Here is a 24,302-nt window from a genome sequence, read left to right on the forward strand (position 1 = left end):
AGTTTAATTAAGCAGGGTTGAGTACAAAGCATGGTTGGTTAAGAGTATGGGCTTCAGATCACATAGAATGGCCTCAACAGTTGTGTGACCTTGGGCAAGTAATTTAATCTCTCCAAACTTCACTCTGCATATCTTAAATGTGATCATGACATTTACCTTATTAAGGGTATAGTGGGGATTCAAGAACATAACTCATGTAAAGTGACTAAAATCTCCTATAACAAAATGTGTACTCAAATACTAGTTATAAATGTTATTTAATGAGGAAGACAGTTAATTATCAGCAGATCACAATGTTAAGATTCTAATTTTAACATACTTTTAAAATTCTCTGATTTTTCAAAGAATTGGGTTATATTTAGTTAGGAAAAATCTTAGGTTATTGAAAAGCATCTTAGATTTTATAGCTACTTACATATTGCATTTAATTATGCGAGGTGCGAGGCTATATGCAAGCCACTCCAAATAAATATTCAGAATTGGTGTGCATGGTACCTAGGAGGAAATAACACTTCTGAATTCTGAACCTTATAAACTCAGCCCATAAAGTGACAGTAGAAGTCTCAGAGCCCCATAAAATCTCTTCAGGGTAATTTGCACAAGTCCTTTCTTGTCCTGGGTAGATGGATGGGCACCAAATGACTTCACCTAAAATGAATAAGCTAATAGCAGATTTGGGAATGCTTTCACCAGACTTAATTCCTTGCCTCTTGTTTTAATGAGGACAAGTCTCTCTGTGGATATAGTGTATGAAATAACAATTGATATGTTGTTACAATTTTTTTCAAAGGATCTGTTTTCTCTCCCATTAAAGAGTTTTAGAGGAGTCAACATACTGTAACCTGATAGGTTTTATGTGTGCTAAATGTAAAAACTAATTAACTTATATTCGTTAAATTGGCAAACAGTAAATTAATCAAGAATGACAGTCTAATGACTTTTGCATTGGTTTTTTGCAATTAGATTGATTATTGACACTCATTGCCTTGTAATAATTTCTTTTAGTTATTCAAAAATAGTTTGGTAAACATCCACACAAAGTCCTTTGGAGAATATTAACAATATGTTGCTTACTCTAGTGATCTTTGATGTGAGGTGGTCTGACTGTAGCATCTCATGTTTCTAGAGATTCTTTGGAAGTGCTGAGGTGAGCATTTGCTGTGTTCATTGGTGGGCCTGGAGCTTTATGTGCATTATCACTTGGAAACTCAGTCTCAATTTTAGTTGGCAGATTAGTTCCATTACAGATGAGGAAAATGAGGTGCAGAGAGATTTTTGTAAAGGGCTGAATCTTTATCCTTCTATTAAATTTCTCACCCATGAATAGAGTTTAGTTGTAATCACAAAAACTAACTGTGGGCCTGGAGCAGGGATCCATTGGCAAACTCCAGCCCACAGGCCAGATCTGGCCCATTGTCTGTTTTTGTACAGATGGCAAGCTAAGAAGTGTTTTTACAGTTTTAAATGGTTGGGAAAAAAATCTAAAGAAGAAGAATGTTTTATGGCATGTGAAAATTATCTTAAGCATATGACCATCGGATTTCAGTTTTATTGGAACACAGATATCCCAGTTATTCCTCTATTATCTGTAGATGCCTTCATGATACACGGGCAGAGTGAATAGTTGGGACACAGGGCCTATGGCTTGCACAGCCTGAAAGAGCTCCTCTCTCATCCTTTGCAGAAAACTGCTGATCCCTGGTCTAAGCTGATAATTGATCGTAGGCCTTTATAAGAGACTTGATTCATTACTGAATGCTTCCTACTTGCCATGCACTGTGTCGGGTTCTCGTACTGGGGATGCAGTAGCAAACAAGGACCTTCATGAGGCTTAGAGCTTAAAGCTCATAGTTTGGTTAATACTTTAATAGTAATTAGGTAGATATAATAAGTTTACATAATAAAAGTATTTGGTCATTTGAATAAAATATTTTAATATTCATAAAGTAGGCTATTAATGGTTTATAAAATAATGAAATTGGTTAATGTAATAATACAGTTATTTGGTTAATCTAAGCATTTAGCATAACCCTTATTGTTTAAACTTTTTTCTTTTTTAAAAATGTAAGTATGCCACCCTGAACATAAACCTATCTTTTTTGTTGTTTTTAATTAGAGAGGGAAAAGGAAGGGTAAGGGCAGAGGCACATGGAGAGAGGGAATCTCAAGCAGGCTTCATGCCTAGTGCAGTGGAGGGGCTCGATCTCATGACCTTGAGATCATGACCCTGATTTCATGACCAAAATCAAGAGTCAGACATTTAACCGACTGAGCCACCCAGGCACCCCTAAACCTATCTGTTTTAAATGATTTGTGATTTTACTCTGTTTAGGATCATATATTACACATATTACATACATTTTTGTGTTTGCTGTAACTATAGATGTTAGAAGTTAGCAGTTAGAAATTGAAGTGAGCACTGGGTGTTATATGCAAACAGTGAATCATGGAACACTACATCAAAAACTAATGATGTCATGTATGGTGATTAACATAACATAATAAAGAAAAAAAATCTAAAAAAAAAAAAGAAATTGAAGTGAGCTATTGTCATTCTAGGGCATATTCTGGAAACTGTTTATTGCTAAATTTTTATTAGGTTCCTGATGTCAGTTTGATTCCTTGTCACTGGTCTTAAGAAATAAATTACAACTCATTCAAGGGTATTGAATTACTAATGTAGTACTTCATAGTGCTTCATTGGTTAGCCTCCGGGTACATTGGTAGTTCTCTTTCCCTCACTGAATGTTAACTTTGTTAACACTGTTGGATTTTAATTTGTTTAATTGCATATGAAGCACTAATATTTGTCGCCACTCTAAGAATCTGTATTAGTCATGCCCTAAAACAAAAGTGTTGCATGATTTTCTTATGGCAGTGGTGCCGTAATACCTTTGGAAAAATAACAGTGCTGCTTTTCTGTGTTAGACTCGTCTAAGGCTCATCCCCGTGTATGTTTTAGAGAAGCACACCATGAGTGCCATGAGGAGGAGATGGTTTTAATCCACCCATCATTTTTCTATCCATCAAACTTCTATTGAGCGCTTGACATGCCCCGGTATCGTCCTAGCAACTGCAGTTGCGGATGTTAGTTTCCCGATACTCAGGGAGCACTGAGTCTTCCCTTCCTGACTGGAGATCATGCATTCCCAGAGTCGTTGAAAAGGATTTTGCTAGATGACAGCTTTTGCCTCTGTGTATGTGTGTGTGTGTGTGTGTGTGTGTATGCGATTTGCTCCACTTCAGTTCACTTTCTCCATGACCGCACTCCCTCACACGTAAAGTTCTACAAGTAACTTAAGTTTGCTGATTTTTCGTCTTTAGTCTCCTCCACTCTGCTAATTTATCATGTTGACAGTAGGGTTAATTTACCTTATTTGTAGCTTTTCTGCATCTTTCTGCACCTTTTATATCTGCACCTGTCATTTTAATGTGAACTCATGATACTTCTTGATATTGTAAATTATTTCAATTTCTTAATACGTATTTTCTATTATAATACGATTCTCAACAGTGCAGTTTTTTGATGTTCATTATACTTCTATGGAGGAGAAGCTAATGTAATCAATCAGTAATTTTCCAAGTATCTCATTGCAGTGTATTGTGGTTGGCTCTACTTTAGAGTGTAGCTTAGCCCCAAAACCAAAATGAGATTTCAAATGCCCACATTATCCCTACTATTCAACAAAAACAAAGGAGCAATTTAGGGATGAATAGAAGACTGACTTTCTTTCAAGCACTTACTGGATAGTGGTGAAGTATGGCTAGGAGTTTCTTAGTATGGAAAGAGGAAGAAGAAGAGCCTCCCCTTATCTTGGCTCCCTTTCTCACATTCAAACAAACATGTACTTATATTTTACATGTTTACTAATTATGATATTCGTGTTTTTATTTACCACTGGGCCATTAGTATTTGGTAGATTCCTACTTCCTCTGTACACAGTGCAGTTTAATAAAGCAATATATATCTAGTAAGCCCTTAAAAAGTAGTTGACTGGGCCTCTGGAAATTTATTTATAATTAAAGTTTCATGTGTCTTTTCCTGGTTTTGATTCATGGAATGAGAAAGACCTGGTTTTGATTCATGGAATGAGAAAGACCTAATGAGGAAGTCTGTGGTCAATTCGACACACTGGAACAGAATTTTAAAACTAGTTTGAACTTAGTTTTCCTTGCTTTTCCTTTTATATTTGGTTATAGTTTGGAGGGCATGGGGTGGGCATTGTGGTTCCTCATCTTCAGAAGACTCCTTTTAGGTTAGAACAAAATTAAAATAGCCTTGATATTTACACAGACTAAAATTTGTGACATCAATCCAAATCTTTTCCTTTTGAATTCTAGTATAAAACGAAACTAATAAAGTGTAATATTAAAAAATAATAATACGGCTTGAAAAAGTGGTGTGTCCATAAAGGGAACTTATTATTAGAATTGAGCTATTTAAATTTCTGTTTGTATAATGACAAAAACGTCATGAGGCAAGTGTATAGAATGAGATTGAGCCACCTGCTGGCTCGTAAAATAATAATTTGTATCCTAAAAAATTTATTCCAAGCAACTAAGGAAAATCAAAGACAGTAACAGTTGAAACCAAAGTTTCCACTCAAACATTGGTATGTTAAAGGTGCTTTAAGGAGTTTTGCAGTTTATGCTTTGGAAGGTTTCTGTATATTCTTAAGTATATATACATCTGTTAGAAAGCTAATATTAGAAACCATTTATTGGAAAGTGATATACTTACTTGGCTAAATTTCCTAGCTTTTTGTATCTTCTAAGTCCTTGGATTAGTGTGAGTTTTTGTTTTGTGTTTTAAACATCTAATCCACTGAAATTCTTCACAGTACCCAGGGCTTCTGACTCTAATAAATGGAGTCTTACTGTATATCCTAAATAATTATAAATAAATATATAATAGGTGAGCATCACTTGATACCTTAGAGCATTTCTGCATTTTTCCTTGTCTGCAGGATTTTGGTAGTTTATCTTTGGTTTTATATTTCTCCTCTTTTAGATGTTAATATGTTATCATAAGACCCAGAAAACAGTAAAAACATCTTTAGTTGGCCAAAGGCCTGGTATTGCACTTTGGCTGATACTTTGTTTTGCCAGTCTCCTTTCTAGTGTTGTAAACTGCCCTGTGAGGGCAGTTGGGGCTGTTTGCACTTCTAGTGAATTCCTTCTCAATCTGTGATGAGATTAGAATCATTTAAACTCATGACAATTCCAAGAAGCTATGGATGGCTGATAAACACCTCAGTTAGAGTCAGTAGAAGTTCTTGGTTTAGACACAGTCCGCATTATTTAGTTCTGGTAATCTGTCTCCATGTCCTGACTTACACTTTTTTGTGTGTGTGTCTTAAATTGATGAGGTAAAGCCTTGCTCATATGTTTTGGAAAAGCTCATAGCTTTTCTCGTGATACCATTCTTACGGAACCAACTCTGGAGATGTTATATGACCTTTTTGTATCCGGTATCTAGGTATTTATTCCCACATCATCAGAGTAAAGAAGTAGGATTTCTAGATGTGACATTGTTGCACCCAGTTGTCCAGGGTTTAGCAGATCAATTTAAATCTCTCATTTTTATTTTCTTAATCTACAAAATATTATAGTGGGACCAGATTATTTCTTGGGTTCTCATTCACTATAATTTTTCCTATGGATCTGTGTTGATTCTGTGAGGATAACTGTGAACGTAAACAATGGTCTGTTAATCGTCTATTGTATTATTGCTATTTCAATTTGCCTTTTTCATTTTGTTTCCTTTTGCTGGAGTGATTATTTATATGGTCAGCACTAAAAAGATGAAAATGATTTCCCATTGTTAAAATGCAGTATTTAGCAGTAAGATACCATGCTCTCCTACTTCTTTGCCAGTATACGTTTTTATTCCTCAAGAATATTAGTTAAACATTTATTGAATACTTACCATGTAGCAGACTGGTGCCCTGCACTAGAAGTAGTAATGCGTGAAACATAATTCCTGTCCTCAGGGGACTTTCAGTATAGTGATTTTTGTTTGTTTGTTTGTTTGTTTGTTGACAATCTAATCTCCTCAGCCCTGATAATTTCCCTGTAGGTTCTGGCATATTCTTATATCTTTTTTCTAGGAATGTTAACCTGAGACGAGTCAACTTCTTTATGCCCTTTATGTGATTATAGTAAATTTCAATGTTCTCTTAGGGTCAGAAAAGTACATGTCAACGATTTTGTAAAAATGACATATATATCTTTTAGGGCATAGTATATTTCTGAATGATGAGAAATTAATTTTTTCATTGGTCCCTACCTTGTAGGATAGTAGTCATAAATGAATGAAGCCCAGGTTGAGCTTGATACATTTAGAGAGACCTTGAAGTTAAAGAAGAACCTTTAAATCTACTGAGAACAGTTCTTAGAATAATTTAGGAGGCAGTATGGGTGTTTTGTATCCTTGAAAAGTCTTTGAATGGCAACTTTATATACTGGATTATATTTAACTTCCCCTTACTCAGCTGTTTATGAGAGATCACGAATTGTTACATTTGTGAATTAAGTTACGGTTTTACACACCTTTGCCTTTGTTAAGACAGTGGAGGAAAAGGGGTCATTTCAGAAATACTGTTGCTCTAGCTGAGTTCACAGTGCTAACAAGCTGGCGCTGTCGTAGCTTCATAGTTGTAAGTATATGCCTGGTTTTCCACTAGGTAAGGTCTCTGGTGTAGAAGAGGCAAAGACCATATAAATTCACTTCATTATTTCCAAAAGGTAATCCAAGAGACATATTTATGCAAGTGTAGCTTTTCATGCTGCTTTGTACTTTGGGTAAGAAAGGTGCTGTAAAGGAATTTTATAGACCAGCTGACTTGATTTTACTTAAAATGTAGTTTTATCGTTAGTTCAATATTAATGAGTTTTTCCACTCATGTAAGTAAACTTAGGAGGTCCACTTAATTCAGACTTTTTTTTTTTTTTTTAGAAATAGTTTCATTTCAACTTCAGGTAGTTTTACTGTGAATATATTTTATAATACTTGTACCAGAGTCCTTATGTTAATCTCGAATGTCATCACAGCAGTGATTCTTAAAGACCATTAATGTAGTATAAATCTGCACTTTTGTTGAGTAAAATGATTGTCATAATCAGACCATTATTGTGATATTCTAACACCATTTCTGAGATATCTTGTTATGTGAAATAAAAAAGATAATGATAATGATACTAATGATTGGGGTATAATACAGGCATAATAGGCTATATCTATTGATACCTTGTCTTTACTTTTATAGCGTTTGATCTTGTCATAATAAGGCTGCCATCATTATGAATTCTTAACTTTTCTCTTACTTTAAACACATAGGGATGTGAGATTATTTCAACGCCTGACCAAGACCATACCGACTTTACCAAGTGTCTTGAACTGCTCCAAAAAAAGATAGAAGAAAAAGACTTACAGGTAAAATATACACCTTTTTGGTGGTTAAGAGTCTTAGTACCAAGGGTGTGAAAGATCCTGCTTAAAGTTTTTACTCCTCTGAAGTGATTAGTTATTCTTGTGCGAATGTTTTGGCTGTCAGATTTTTCCTGTATATTGAATAAATCTGTACTTAGCTGCCAAAGTATTAATGTGCACTTAAATCAGAGGTCAAAGATTCAAATGCCTTATAGTGATAAAGTCACAAAATGGGTGAAGTGGACCTTATATAAAGTAGTTGAGACTGCAGCTCATTCTTGGCCTAAAATGAGTAGCAACTTTTCATCTCTCATTCATCGTTTCCATGAAGACCTATTTGTGTTTTCTTTTTATATGTGTGTTTAAATATTGTGAGGGCAAAACAAACAAACGTGGCCTATATTTGGCCCATGAGTCATCATTACAAACTCTTATATAAACAAACAAAACATGATCAACTTTTTTAAATCAGAGAAGAGTCTGCTACTTTGCATTTGTGGACTCTAAGGTATTCAATGATTCTCACCTAGCATCCAAGCATTTAATAACACTAGTTAGCTAGTATACACGTTTATATTTTATTATATTTCACAATTTTTCTTGGTACTTGAAATAATATGCAAAATATTTTTTAAGCCAGTGTTTAGTGAAGATCAACCAAATTAAGCCTGAAGCATTGAATGGCAATTGACCATTCTTTTACTGGCAGAAGCAGGAGGGTAAGCTGAGGTGCACGATCAGATTTGTAATTTTAAACTAAGAAAAGTAGCAAAACACCTTTGTACATTAAAATGCTTTTGATGGTACAAATAACAAGAAGTACATTTCAACCTGGCCTCAATAGTCAGATAGGTAGTCTTCAGATACAACTCAGATGTCTTGTCTGTTTCTTTGATTGTCTTCATTCTGCTTCGTAGGCTTTGTCTCTAGTATGGTGTAGCATTTTAGCAGCATTTTAGTCCTTCACGTATAGGGGGATTAAAGGAGTAGGGACATCACTTCCCGTCATCATCATCAAACTTCAGTCCTGAGATCTCTCCATTAGGCCACTCGTGGTTTTGGCAACATAGGATGAGAGTACCCTGATTGTCTTGGACTGGAGCCGGGATTGAGATCCATCCACCTGTCTCATGCAGACTAATACCTATGTGGCAGGACAGCAGAGGTGTTGGAGGGGCAGACCTAAGAAAAACTTACTCCCTCACAAAAGTTTTTCAAAGATTGCTTTTGGCATATATTTACTAAGTTGAGGTAGTAGATCCTTTTCTGTCTTTGAAGACAAGCCTTGTTAATTATCCTAATTGACAAGTAGCACATTGTACAAACTGAACAAAATTGAGTGAACATTTCCCATCTCTGTTGTAGCTTGAACTATACCAAATGTATTGTGCTATTTCCAGCAATAAATTGCTATAATTAAATATTTGTTTAACGAAAACAGAACACAGCCCATTGAGAGTTATCTGCTTCATCCAGACATAGTTTCTTAGAAAAGAAATTGTAAATTCTTCACAACTGGTGTTTCAGTTTTCCTAGCATCAACACTGAAATTATTGAAAGCTGGGAATGCAATTATGTGTGTAAAATTGATAGTATCTGTAATACAGTATTTGGTCATTAAGTCTGAAAATAAATAATAGTATCTCAAACTTAACGCTGAAATTCAGAGAGCGCCTTAAACTGAGGGAAGAGGGTGATCAGGTATCAGGTGTATATGATCTGCGAAACTAATCTGGTAAGGTCTTGGATGATCCAATAGGGAGGACAGAATCAAGACCTGTTAGAGCAGTCGTGCATTGAGCAGAAAGGACCAGACCCTCCTACCCCCATTGTGGTTAGTCACGAGCTACAAGCTGTCAGGGAAGGGTGTGGCCTTGGTGGCCCACTTTGCTGTATCCTGGAGTTGCCACTGGGCCATGACAACCAGCTGGCCCCCTCACAGCGCTAGCGAGTTCTTTCTAGGGGGAAAAGGAGCAGTGCACTTCCACGGCTGCCTCAGGCCCCTGGCATGATTTAGGCCCAGCACGTTCTCCAGCCTCGTCTTGTACTACTATTTCTCTTTGGAAAATATACCCTAGTCCCTCTCCTTCTCTGCCTTAGGTGTTGTCTCCTCTGCCTAGATTGTTTTTGCATATCATTTGAATATTTTTCGAATTTTTCTTTCTCTTCACCTGTCCCACAATGGCAAAATAGGTGAGGTCATTAAGGAGGCCTTCTCTTCCCCATTCCTCCAGGTTAGTTTCTGCCACTCTATGTATCTGTACCCCCTTTGTTCTCCTTCAAGGCACTCTGAACACTTCCAGTAATTGTGTTGGTTATTTCTAATTGTTTGCTGGAAGCCTTTCTTCCCAGCCTGACCATATAGCCCACAAAGCTGGGACAGATCTGTCTTGTTCATGCCTGAACAACAGCCCCTTGCATGGAAGAGGTGCTTTGTGACTGTTGAATCTGTGTTGTGCACTATGGGAACACACAGGGGAGTTGAATACAACACAGGTAGGGGAAGGGCTTCTTAGAGAAGGGCTGAGACATCATAAACGGATAGGGGTTGCATGGCAGAGGGAAGAAGAGTGTTCTAGGATAGATACCTCAGTACTCAGGGAAGATGGATAGCTCTTCAGTGAACCAATGGCAGGGAGTTTGAAGAGTTCTAAGATGGACAACAGTGTGATTAGTTTGGTGTTTTAAAAAGCATCGTTGGATAAACTGAAGGCTCCATGACTCACAACAAAAACCTTGTGGTTTCCTTAATATAACCTTCAGGTTACAGTAAATCTGATGAAATAGAGTATCTGTGAGCTTCCACTCGACTTTACATTTAACCTGGAGATACAGCATTTCATTTGATTTAATGTAATAGCAAGAGAAAGGCTAAATTAGAAAGACTAGCAAGGAAAGTAATAAAAGATGCTCCTACCCCCAAGTGAGATCATCTTGAGATGAGGGCTGTTCAAAATTTCTACTTAAAATGCACATAAACTACTTAGAAATATCTTTTATACTTCACCTAATAAGTCCTATCAAATTATCATACATTTGTATTTCTACTTACTAAATTATAAATATGAATTTGTCATCAAAGTGTCTATATTTGTAAGAACTTATCTTACTGACACACTTTAAAATGTTAGTTATAAGATAAATAAAATTAATATTTAATATGTTAAGAAACCGTACTATGTAACATCTTAGAACTTTATAGAATTTGAATTAGTCTGTCCTTACCCTGAAGGAGCTTACTATCCAGAACATGTGCTTAATTTTTTAAAATTTCCCTAAATCACTACATTTATTTATCTATTTTAAACATATTTACCCTCAACTTTTATTCTTTTGCAAAAGGATTCACCAATACATGTGACTTTTTAATGCTTTGCTTTCATGTTACCACATTATTTATCTGTAACTGAGTCATGAATAATACATTATTAGGATGCCATCTGATATGACTGGATCTTCAAAGAGCACATATATTTTCTGATGTCATGATGCATCCTTGAGATCTAAACCTTTGAATTCAGTGGAAAACATTAAAAGCTATTGCTCCAACTTTCTAAAAATGTAAGATGCATGTTGTTTAGGAAGAAGCAAAACAAATCTAGATTATAAGGCCCTGAGAATAACAGGCCTCCTAAAATACAGTTGGAGTATTTCCTACTATTATATGATGACAGAATTCTGTATTTCAGTCTCTGAGGTTTTATTTTTTATTTTTATTTTATTTTATTTTTACTGGCTGCTTGGAGTTTATTTTCCACTTGGTACAGGCACACAGTTCCAGGGTGTGAGGAAGACTTGCGTGTGGCTTGGATAGTAAAGAGTGGGATTCTCACAACTTCGTTTTTGGTGTTTTGCTATTTTGATATAAAAGAACCCAATTGCTTCTGCTTGTGGCAGCCTGCCTAGTCTATGGGGTAGGGAGGGGGGGTCCAGCACCTCCTGAAGCCTGGTGGTGGCCACTCAGGATGGCGGCCTGGTGTTGGCTTTGCCAGGCTGGTCACCAAGGTGCTTCCTCATGGCTTCCAGAGCCAAGTCGTGGTTGATGGTGCTGCTGGAGACTTGAGGAGATTCCGAGCGTTCTGGGGACTCCAACACTGTAGCCATGAACGGGAGAGTGGACTTCCCGAAGAAGAAACTTGCCCACCAGTGACCGGGGTCAGCCCTGGGGTGGTGAGGGATGGCTTCCCCAGCGTACTCTGCACGTCTGCAGGAGCTGTTACTAGAAGGGGAGCCTGGGCAGTGGGGGTGATAGTTGTGGGTGGCCACGAGCGAACCGCTGGAGGGGATGGCTGCCATGCTGTCGCTTGTGGGCTGGTGGAAACCTGCGCATGCAGGGATCAGGGTGCCCCTCCGGTCACCCTCTGCCCCTTGGGCAGGGTGTTCCCCGCTTGGGCTAGTCTCTGAGGTTTTAAACACAGATTTAATATTAAACAAAATTTGGGCAGAAAAGTTGTCCTTAATTGCACACTGTTGGTTGTATAGATTTAAATGCATACTAGTTTAATTTGTTGAAACTTTAATACATTTTATCCCCCTTGTCCCATGTTATTTTTTTAATTAATTTTTCAATCAAATAATGTAGGATGTGGAAAAAGTACTATATGAATAAGAGCTAATGCCTAAATTTTATGCACACAAATATTAATAACTACAATTAAATACTACATAAAGACTATGGGATTATTACATATTAAGTTTTTTAAAATTATTTTAATAGACTGAGCAAATATTGGATTGTGACTTGTATGTATTAGAATAGTTTCTATGCATTTATGTCTGAATTGGAATTCTTGATTATTGAAATTAGGTGAGGAATATTAGTCTTTCTATTTAATTCCTACATGGTATTTCTCAGATACATTATGTTTAGACATCTGCAAATGCTATGAGTTTTAGAATACTTATGTCCACTAATTATCAGTATTGGGTTAGGTGTACATTATTGTTTTGTAATGGACTAATGGCTATGTCCATACTAAATATCTGTTGCTCCTCACTTGAAAAGGAAATTTAAGACTGTATCTGATTGGAATAATTACTCCTATCACTATAATGAGCTCTGACTCACAGGGTTGTAGGAGGAACCGTGATAGTGCTCTGAGGAGTATCTTCCAAGGATCTCTGGTGTCCTCAGTACAGTCTACTCCGATGGACCCGTGTCTTCGGCAAGATTCTAGTTTCATCTAAAGCAGAATTTAATACATCTGTTGTGTGTGTCAACGTGTATTCTGGAAAAGGATGAAAACTAACTTCACAGTAGAGATACTTGGCAGATACCGCCTTAATCAAGTAATCAATCAATGTCAACAATAATTCTTGTTGATAACACATGCCCCTCTAGATAACATACAGGGTGCTAAGGGCACTTGTGAGTTTCTGCCCTAAAACCCCTAATCCCAGTTTCATCTTTGAAAAGAAATCAGAGAACGTCAAATTGAATATTATTCTCCTGAATACCTGACGAGTATTTTCAATTTTCATGACAGATAAGGAAAGATCAAAAAATTGTCACAGACCAGAGGAGATGAAAGAGACATGAAAACTAAATGCAGTGTGGCTTTCTGATTTGTCCCTGAACTGGAACAGGGCATTAGCGGAAAACTGGCAAAATGCGAACAAAGCCTGGAGTTTAGTTACTAGTAGTAGTCATGAAGGTTAGTTGGAAGGTAGGCAGGCAGGGACAACCCCCCCACCACCACCCCTCACCCCGCCCTAGGAGGAAACCACCTGTAAGAGGATTTTACACCCACCCTGGAAGGAGCCCTCCACCCTTTCCCACGTGATAAGTGACAAAAACCTGATTGGATGACAGGCACAGGGAGGGTTAATCAGATTAAAACATTGAGCCAACAAGCCCGTAAAACCACCTAGACTTAGAAACTCCTGTGGCAACCCTCTCGGGTCCCCTCTTTGAGAGCTTGTACTATTGCTAAACTCAATAAACCTTGCTCTGCTGCCCACCACTCTGCCTGGTCTCCCTCTTCATTCTTTGAAGTGGCGTGACCGAGAACCGCGGGCACCGAAGGAGAAAATCCTGTAACAGTATGTTGGTGTCAATCTTAGGTGGAATAGGTTTGTGTCATGGTTACAGAAGATGTTAGCAATGACCGAGCCTGTGTGAAGGGTAATCCCTGTACTATCTTGGCGACTTTTCACTAAGTCTGAAATTATTCCAAAATAAGTTTACATGAAGAAAAGATGCTCACTATTTCAAATATGCTCTAACAATCAGGTGGTATAATCTTTTTGTGATAGGACTCAGTGTTAACAGAATAAAAAGGCAAGTACTTCTTAGCACTTAGGCAAATCCAAATACCTTTTTATGAACTCTTTGACCTTTAAAGTGTTTCTTCAAAAAGTCTCAACTTGTGAGTCTCTGTTGGATATTTTGGCAACTGTTTCATGGGAAGACTATGCCTGCTTGAAAATCTTGGCTGGAAACTTGATGATCCTTAAACTGTGGTAACAGCCCACCTCCTCAAACCGCCCTGTTTCCTAAGGCATCAAAGAATGGTAGGATTTAATCAGAGAAAACTGGCATTCAATAGAATTTTTTCGGGGTTGGCTCCAGAAGGAGGAACGCTGCTCATTCTTGTACTGCCTCTTTACCTGTCAAAATTGTGTGGTCTCCATGACCTGGCTCTTCCTGGAGGGACATTCTGTCACACTTCTCTGCAGTTAACTGCCTCACTGATGCCTCTCATCCAGAACCCTAAGCCTGTTTGTGACTGCTAACTGGAAAGCCACACGAATTTCATTTCAGTATCTAAAAGAAAACTCCTCATCTTTCTCGCAGAATCCCATTTTCTCTTTATTTTCTGTCCCGTGTGCTGGCACTACGTCCCACCCACCTGGCAGAAACCTGAGAGTAGCCTTCTATTTTACTGTACCATCCCTTACCAGTTGGTCATCACTCCTTTAATTCTGTAGGCATCTCTTGTGCCCACTTTCTTCTTTCCAGTCTTATGGCTACTAGGTTAGTTCAGACCTTCATCATTTCTCACTTGGGTTATTATATTAGCTTATGTTTGACCTCATTCACTCTGTTCTCTTACTAAAACTCCTACTTTCTGTATTAACTGCATGTCTGCCTAAAATCTTTTATTGCCTCCCAGTTACTTACTCAACAAATATTTGTTCAATGAATAAATATATTTTTGGTAACATCATGGCAAACCTTAACTCAGTTCTTCTTTGAAGGGATCTTCTTAGCATTCTTGATATCATATTAATTCTCCTGCAACATGTGTTTAGATGATTTATCATCCTTGTTGTGTCTACCAATTGTGATAGTAAATATGTTTATTATTAAAAGAGTTGTTTCCAACGCATTGTGGTTTTTTGTTTCAAGTTTTTCTTTAAATTCTAGTTAGTTATAGTATAATACTAGTTTCAGGTATAAAATTTTATGATTCATTATTTAAATATAACACCCAATGTTCATCCCAACAAATGCCCTCCTTAATGCCCATCACCTATTTAACACCCACACCCACCATGGCCCACCTCCCCTCCAGCAATCCTCACTTGGTTTCCTGTAGTTAAGAAGATTCTTTTATTGTTTGCCTCCTCCTCTTTTTTTTTTTTAACTTCCTTCCCCTATATTCATCTCTTTCGTTTCTTAAATTCTACATGAGTGAAATCATATGGTATTTGTATTTCTCTGACTTATTTCACTTAGCATAATACACTCTAGCTACATCCATTTTGTGGCAAATGGCAAAATTTCATTCTTTTTGATGGCTGAGTAATATTCCATTGTGTGTGTGTGTATATATATGTATATATATATATACACACACACACACACACACACACACCATCTTCTTTTTCCATTCATCAGTCGATGGGCATTTGGGCTCTCTCCATAGTTTGGTTATTGTTGATAATGCTGCTATAAACATTAGAAACATTGGGGTGCATGTGCCCCTTTGCATCTGTATTGTTTTATCCTTTGGGTAAATACCTAGTAACACAATTGCTGGATCACAGGGTAGTTCTATTTTTAACTTTTTGAGGAACTTTCATACTGTTTTTCAGAGTGGCTGCACCAGTTTGCATTCCCACCAACAGTGTAGGAGGGTTCTCCTTTCTCCACATCCTCACCAACATCTGTTGTTAATTTTAGCCATTCTGACAGGCATGAGGTGGTATCTTACTGTAGTTTTGACTTGTATTTCCCTGACGATGAGTGATGTTGAGCATCTTTTCATGTGTCTGTTAGCCATTTGTATGTCTTCTTTGGAAAAATGTGTATTCATGTCTGCTGCCCATTTCTTAACTGGATTATTTGTTTTTTGGTTGTTGAATTTAAGTTCTTCATAGACTGTGGATACTAACCCTCTATCACATATGCCATTTGCAAATATCTTCTCCCATTCTGTAGGTTGCCTTTTAGTTTTGTTGATTGCTTTCTTCACTGTGCAGAAGCTTTTTATCTTGATGAAGTCCCAATAGTTCATTTTTGCTTTTGTTTTCCTTGCCTCCCACCATGTGTCTAGTAAGAAGTTGGTATGGCTGAGGTCAAAGAGGTTACTGCCTGTGTTCTCCTCTAGGATTTTGATGACTTCCTGTCTCACATTTAGGTCTTTCATCCATTTTGAATTTATTTTTGTGTATGGTGTAAGAGAGTGATCTTTCTATAAAATCAGAGTAATAATCTACTTACACCAGCAGGTTATGAGGCAAAGCACTTCATTGCCTTCCACATATAAAATCCTTAACAAAAATATAACAGCAGTAGTATTAATAGTCATATATTGTTGTATACTTTAGGTCTTGTGATCTGCAACATATTTTATATAATGTACTTATATACTTAATGTATTTTGTTAATTATAGAAGATACATAATTTATATGTTATTGTGTTAATTATATTTATTTTATAAAATACATTTTATGTATTTCACAAAATACATTACAATATAAATATATCGTGCTCTTTTGATTTTACAATAAATTTCATAGATTAATATGGTTTTAGAATTAGTGTTTTTAGAAATCCCTTAAACTAGTTAGAGTTTATATCCCAGGTTCATGGACTCACCATAGCATTGTTTTGGACATACTCTGCTTTCACAAGAATTATCTTAATACTCAAAACTTGAAATAAATGGAGGACTTCTTACATATCAAGGTATGTAAGAAGAAACCGAAATGTTTCCCAGGGGATGTCTTCAACTTTCCTCATTCCCAGGGAACTGGTGAGAATGGTATCTGTGTGTTTAGTAATTGAATCCAGGAGGGAGGTGAGTTGTACAACCCAGCTAACCTTGTTTGCACCTTGCCTTGGTGCCAGCAAGAAAATGGGACGTGTGCTCTGACTTCCCTAATCCTGCAGTAGCCTTTGTGTGCCTGACGTTCACTGAGGGATGTTTAGAGTTGCAACGGCAGACTTTCTCCCTTTAGACATACTGTTGAAGCTACTGAGGATCTTCTTCCAATTGCTTTAACAAACTTTTGCATAGTACCTGTCTCGGTCGTTAGGCTTGGTTAGGTGACTAAGCTCATGGCCCCGACGCTCCAGTTTAATAGAGGACACAGATGTACATGTAACCACAGAATAACTCAGACTACAATGAATGCTGTAAGGTGCCACTGCAGGAAAGATTCAACTTGTTTTTAGTAAATTGTTTATATAGAACCCTTCTCTGTTTTACCCTTTAACTTTTCATTGGGGAAAATGGAATAATATAATTGTTTTTCGAAGGAAATTGCAGCGCATATCCATGAGGCCTTCCGTGACCTCACTTTTTAAATAACACCCCTCACCCTGCCTCCTCTCCCGTTCTTTGGCTCAGCAGTCCTCATCCCTTTGTCTGCTGGGTCTTCTCTATCACATCTGTCACCGTCTGACATACTATATATTTAGGAAGTTTGTTTCTGTTACATATTCACTCATGGAAATGTAAATATCATGTGGGCAGGTAATTGTACATGCTCATTCTCTGCCACGTTCCCAGGACCTACGACAGCACCTGGCTCACGGTGGGCACTCCATAGATATTTACTGTATGAATGAATGTGCACAGATGGAAGAATCCTTTTTCAGCAAGCCCTTTTTATCAAATGTTGGTAAATTTTATTAAGTAAATACTTTAATGAGGCTTATTCTACTGCTCCAGCTCTTGTCCCATTATAATTGAAAATTTTTTGGCTTTGTCAGTAAATGGAGCTATTATTCAATCTTTTATACTTTTGGTTTTTCTCTTCATATTATGGGTAGGGGAGGATATATGTGTTGTATGTAATTAAAAATGGTACATGTAATGCCTTCTTTACATGTTATTAATTGATATTTTACTTCTAGAACCTGCTGCTTTTTCTAAGTTCTAAGTTACTCGTAAAAGTTGAAAGCTAAAAAATGAAAATACATAGCGATTGTCTCATGAGCCTTTACCATTGTGAGCTTGATAAGGATAAATCTTGCCGACTTCCTTGAAGTCATACTGAAAGCAGTACCATTCAATTCCAACATCTGCTGGATAGCTGAGTCCTTGTAAGACTTAGATGACAACTTTCTCTACCCATGCCCATCTACCTCAAAGCAATGTTGTAAACTTAATAATTTTTATGATTTCTAGAAAGTAACACATGTATACATATAGACAAATTCAGCTATACTTAAGTACGTCTCCACAAAACACCTCTTGTTTTTTTAGTGTATAACCAGCATTGTTTTCTTTGTCAAATGCCAGAGTAACCACTTACATATCCAGGTTCTGGAACAGGTGCTGTGCAAGTTAAGTATCAGACAAGGAAGGAAGGGAGGGGAAGGAAGGTATTCTGGGCATTGAGCGAAGAAGCAGGCTGTTTCCTAGATCATTTTGGAGAGAAGCCTTCAAACGAGAAATGCACATCTCTGTTTTCCCTTCTTCTCAGAGACCAGCAATCTTTTTTATAGTGCTGTGTAACAAGAGAAAATAGATAGACCCAGTGCTTTGTAGTGACTCGGGAGCTGTTGCTACGGATATAAAAAGCTTACTGCCTTGGCGGCTGTGGCAGCCTAATCCATCCCTGCCAGAGGAGAAGTGTGCTTTTTAGGCCCCGGGACAAGGGTTAAGTTTATTTGCTTACCAGGAATATCAGTTGGATGACTCACTTGCCAGATAAAATTTCTTATTAATGCAGAGAATTGCAGATATGGTTGGTATGATGCTCCTCTGCAGAAGACATGCTGACCTTACATGAAAAGGACTATTTTATTTTGAATTACTGCACTGCGGAAGTTGCAGAATCTGCAGATAGAGGAGGAGGAAACAATGTCTTGAGGACTTCTGTAAGAATAACGCACATATAATGGAATATCCTGAAATTGCATGGTAGATTCAAAAATTTCTCCTTATTCTGTAAATCCCTTAGTGAGACATTTGTGGTCATACCTACATCCATAATTGTGATTGTCCACAATAGTAAAAATAACTGTATTTGTAAGAAATGATTTGCATATAGTTTAAGTAATGACTGAAGAACAAAAAGGACGTTACTGCTAATCTCAGGGATGTACATATGAGATCAGTGTATTTTCAGTGGTAGTTAATGAAGTGATCAGGAGAAGAGAAATGTATACATAGAAATACGTTCTTCTTTGTGTTAGGTGATGAGCGTAAGTATCTCAGGAAGTCTCATTTAAATCAGCAGAGAAGTTGCAATTTGTATAGTATTCACTTTCCATTCTTCTCCTCTCTTAGTAGCCAGAAGTAGAAAATATCATTCTGTTCCCATGACTGTCTGCTTTCCCAGAGCAGTTCTGCTTAGCATTCCACGGTCAGCGTGCTTGTCCATAATGGCAAGTGGCATACTAAAATCCAGATGGCTGAGTAGAAGTCAGGTGATTTCAGCACCTTTCCTGGATCCACAGTGTACCTTCCCCTTCAACATGTATATTAATTTATGTAATTTCCAATACAAACAACTGGATCGAGATATTTTGAAACACTTTAGGAAATAGGAATATCTGAATGCAAAGTACACTGATTACATTTTAATTCTGTCTTCTCATCCATTTCTACTAGAGATTTTATTTTATTTTAAAGATTTTATTCATCTATTTGACAGAGAGAGACACAGCGAGAGAGGGAACACAAGCAGGGGGAGTGGGAGAGGGAGAAGCAGGCCTCCCGCGGAGCAGGGAGCCCGATGCGGGGCTCGAACCCAAGACTCTGGGATCATGACCCGAGCCGAAGGCAGACGCTTAACAACTGAGCCACCCAGGTGCCCCTCTACTAGAGATTTTATTTTTGTTTTATTTTTTTTTAAGATTTTATTTATTTATTTGATAGAGATAGAGGGAGAGCACAAGCAGGGGAGCGGCAGGCAGAGGGAGAGGGAGAAGCAGGCTCCCCGCCGAGGAAGGAGCCTGATGTGGGGCTTGATCCCAGGACCCCGGGACCATGACCTGAGCCAAAGGCAGCCACTTAACCGACTGAGCCACCCAGGTGCCCCTCTACTAGAGATTTTAGATGCTTATAAAATAGACACTAAATATTCTGATTCTTTAAAGCATTCATATAAATAAATTATTTCAGAAAGAAAATTATTAAACAAATGTTTTATCACAAATTACACTCAGTTTACTATGATGCTGTCGGATATGGAATACATTTTGCAAAATGTAAATAATAGCATTGCTTATAACATTAAGGTGAAGCAGAGGATGATGAGATGATCAGCTATTTTGTGTACATGTATTAGGTAAAGTACACTTACTCACTTTGCAAAAAATTAAGCTTTAAGTAATTAATGTCACTGCAGTAACAATTTTAACATTCTCATTTGGCATTATAAAATGGTCAAATGCATATCTAGAAACCAGAGTGTTAATGACCAAGTGCAGAATTTGCAGTCAGAATGTTCTCTATTCTCCCAGAAGGTGGGAAGGGAATAACTAATATAAACTATTTATATTGCTCCAGATTGCAAAACCTAAGGATGGCATGACAGCAAGTCTGATAGCCACCTATTTTAAACTGGTCAATAAAAAATGAAGAGAGTTTTATACCACTAAACTTTGGGACAATAATGCACTCAAAGTACTGCAAATAGCTAAATCCAATCCATCTAGACATGGAAACCAAGAGTTTCATTTATCACTTTGGACAAGAATATGAAGCGAAGACTTCTTTTATGGTTGAAGCAAAGCAAGAAATATTGTTGTGTAAAAACGAATCCTGATGATGCAAGAGAGGATAATTGCTATTAAGAAATGATCTGCCAGTGCAGAAGTACTCATCATCTGGGAACAAAGCATTTTTTACCAAAGTCAGTCTGTTTGCAGAAAGGTTTGGACAATTACCTGTCTCTTCTCACCTCGCTCAGTAGGTGAAAATGACTAAAGAAAGTAGGTACAGGTTCATGTCCCAGTTTCCACAGAATGGGAAGAATGACTGCTTAGTGCTCTTTCAAATATTCAGCTTCTACAGGGAAACATGTATGTTAGAGAGTTTTTAGCCAGAGTGAAAAGTATCTGGTCTGTGTTAAACAGGAGGCTCAAGAACGCAGAATGGAATTTTTTCATTCTTCTACCGAGCAATCATTTAGCTTCTGTGGACAAAATCATATAATGCAAATTGTAATAGCCTTTCAAACTCTACTTCCAAATAGCTGATTCTTTCTGAATATGCTATAAATGATCTTTTGATTTTTTATTTTACACTAAATACCAACTGTGTTGAAGATGCTATGTGAGGTATTCTGGCTATTCTAAACCACAAGTAATACATTTTTCCATTTCTCAGGACCCCAACAATTCAAAAGGAACACCTTTGTGAATACCTTTTCCCTAGAAATATCTTCATATCCTGATAATGTGAGAGGTTTGGAGACCATAATTACCTCCAGTAGACTTATAATATCCATGTACTTATTTATACAAACTGTGACTTTATGTAATTTTACTTACTCATAAATATATTCCTGACTCTTCAAAGAGTTTAATTTTCAGCAGAGATAATAGAATAAAATCATGTAAAAAAATCCATTAGTGTGTTTATTTATTCTATCCAACTCTCCTTGGCACTCACTTCCTGATACAGAAAAATGTGAACACATGCAAATTAGCTCTTGCCATCCCTTGGTGTATTTACTTGGGAAGGAAAAATAATGCATTTCCACATTTTTTGTATATATCACCGTGTTGTTTTGTTTATATGGAAAAGATGTCTCATCCCCAGGGATCTCATTGATAATGGCTTGAACCTATAGTCCAGTTAATCAAGGATATATTAGTACTCAGGACAGATCTGTGAGGAAAGACAGAACTACTACTAAAATCAGACTGGAAATGTTTAACTAAAAAAATTCAAAGCTTTGTCTGGGGCCAACCAAAAGAGTATTGCATTATTATGGGAATGAACTCATTGTCCTTTACTCTCTCATGACCAGGGTACCTGACATTAAAGTGCTTCAGGCATTCTTCATGGCAAGTCTGAGAGCCAACAAAGAAAAATTCAAACACTGTGTGCAGAAAGAACTCTGAAGATGAGAACTGTTTGTGGCATTTGTCAGTTAGATTGATTGTGGTTCATATATGGAGCATCTTTAATCTCTAGACGAGGAATTTGAATTTTGATCTACAGGTGATGGTAATCCACTAAAGAATTTTGAATGGAAAACCATAAGATAATTTTGAGAAACAGCATAATGGTTGTATGCAAGCTGAATTAAAGGACAGAAGTTACAATGACACAAATAAAAGAACCGATTACAGGATGCTTTGAAGAATAACTCTTTAGGCATTTTCCCCATCAAGAATTTGAGAAAGGGGGGTGCCTGGGTGGCTCAGTTGGTTAAGCGACTGCCTTCGGCTCGGGTCATGATCCTGGAGTCCCAGGATCGAGTCCCGCATCGGGCTCCCTGCTCGGCGGGGGGTCTGCTTCTCCCTCACCCTCCCCCATCTCATGCTCTCTCTCTCTGTCTCATTCTCTCTCTCAAATAAATAAATAAAATCTTTAAAAAAAAAAAAAAAAGAATTTGAGAAAGGAATAGGGACCATAAAAATAGACAAAGTCTATACTTGATAATGATTTGGTCTTGTTTGCCAAAGAGTTACAGAGTGAAACTGTAACCGTTTAGCTAATCATTCATCTGACAAAAGTCCTTTATGTGTATCCAGGTATTCTGCTAAGTATTGTAGGTTGAAAAGTGCATACTGAATGAGACAGTTTCTGACTCTTAAGAATGTGTGGCCTTTGGAGAAGATGCTTTTGTTAAGCAGATTATCCTGATATGTTGTCAGTGATGCTGTAGTTGAAGTCTGATGGGACCCATGAGAAGCCCCTTGGGAGCGAACCTTCTCCACGGTCCACTCTCCTTGAGCAAGACAAATTAAAAGCTATCTGGAGTGAGGGGAGTGTTTCATTCTGAGTATTTAGGGTGAAAGGTAAAGCTCATAGGTTTGGGATGTCAAAGGGTAGGCAATACTGAAAGTACATGCACGATAACAGAGAATGAACCAGTACGGAGGGGACCACACACACACACACACACACACACACAACCTTACTGGGACAGGTCAGTCTCTCCTGGCCGCCCCCTCCGCTGACTTGGAGCCAGTGTGTCCAGGACCTCTACCAGCAAGAGTGCCTTCCAGTCTGCACAAGGAGGTTGGAGTCCCTTCTGCTGAGCTCTCTAGAGAGGCACAGGGCGTAGTAAGTGCCCCATGGTCAGTGAGAGTGTGGGCTGCCTGGGCTTTTATGCTAAAACTTTTACCAGGGGATTATGGTTTATAGCAGTTAGGAGTCTTAGTATAGATCCGTATCAGTGCCTTTGTAGTTTTTCTCTCAAATGCAGACAAGCTTGGATACATCAATCACTTTTCAGTGATATAAATAGGTCCCTTCCTCCTCTCTCTCTCTTTTTTTTTTAACTTTAACAGGTTCAAAAACAAGTTTTGTATAAACACGTTTATGACATTTCTTAATAACATATTTACAATTTGACAAAGTTGGAAAAAATACTCTGTTCAAACAAAGTCATTTTTTTTTAGAAAGTGGAGGTAGGCATCCTTTGAAAATGCTTACACTAATCACACCCTTAACTCTGAATTTTCTTAGATTTCTCATCTGTGAATGGAAGACTCATTATCTTGCCATTGCAAGAGGCATTATTTCTTTCTCACCCAAACAGGCTTACATTAAACTGTGACTCAGTGAGCTTGGTTGAAATTTAAATGGGATCCCTCTAGTCATATTTTCACAAGCTGCCATTCAGCTAGGTATATTCTGTGTTTGTAAGTAGAGTTATCTTCTGATACCGTGAAATCTGTGGTCTTTAATTTCCTTGGTGTCTCATTTTACTTTATATCAATCTCTGGAATTTCTTTATAGGCTTATTAAAACATTTTGACATTGCTGATTTTTGGGTCAGTTTATAGTTTTTGCTCTATCTTGATCCAACTTTTTTTGTAGGAAATAGATAGAAAACAGAAGTTGATTTTTTACATTTTACATTTTATATATACATTTTATATATTATAGAATATGGCCTAATAGGCATGTGTTGGTTACTTGTGTGTATATGTGCACAAATACAATATAATACAATATTTAAAATGTTTTTTCATGGGGCTATTAAGATTGTAACACTTCTTTAGAATTACAAATATTGAGTCCTTGGTACATCACAATCAGGAGAAAACATGTTAGCCTCTGAGACTGGCATTCTTTAGAGAATAGTAGGCATGTTAAAAAAAAAAAAAATGACTTGCCCTAGACCATGTATGCCCTCCCTGCTAGTGCCCTCTGAAATTCATGGTTCATTCTCACCAAAATCTCCTGTGCGTGCAGGGTCTTTATGTCTAACTCCAGCATAAATTGGGCTTTTCCCTAAGGACGGCAATTCTCTGTAGTCCTAGTGGTGCTGTTGTTTCGT

At 37.4% G+C, this 24,302-nt stretch overlaps 1 protein-coding gene and 1 pseudogene across 12 annotated transcripts in view; one reads left to right on the plus strand and one right to left on the minus strand.

The window, feature by feature from the left end:
- The window catches only part of TPK1 (thiamin pyrophosphokinase 1), a 346,106-nt gene that overhangs the window by 165,638 nt on the left and 156,166 nt on the right, over positions 1–24,302 (plus strand). For all 12 annotated transcript variants that reach the window (XM_045864113.3, XM_045864115.3, XM_064575817.1 and 9 more), the window contains one exon: positions 7,340–7,435. In XM_045864113.3, coding sequence (XP_045720069.1) covers positions 7,340–7,435 — 96 coding nt within the window. The remainder of the gene's footprint in view (positions 1–7,339; positions 7,436–24,302) is intronic.
- On the minus strand, positions 11,446–11,728 carry LOC123836040 (pancreatic progenitor cell differentiation and proliferation factor-like; annotated as a pseudogene).

This window comes from Mirounga angustirostris, unplaced genomic scaffold (genome assembly GCF_029215605.1).
Source record: "Mirounga angustirostris isolate CCGP_5_RB_7025 unplaced genomic scaffold, mMirAng1.0.hap1 SCAF_12, whole genome shotgun sequence".
Taxonomy (NCBI): Eukaryota; Metazoa; Chordata; class Mammalia; order Carnivora; family Phocidae; genus Mirounga; species Mirounga angustirostris.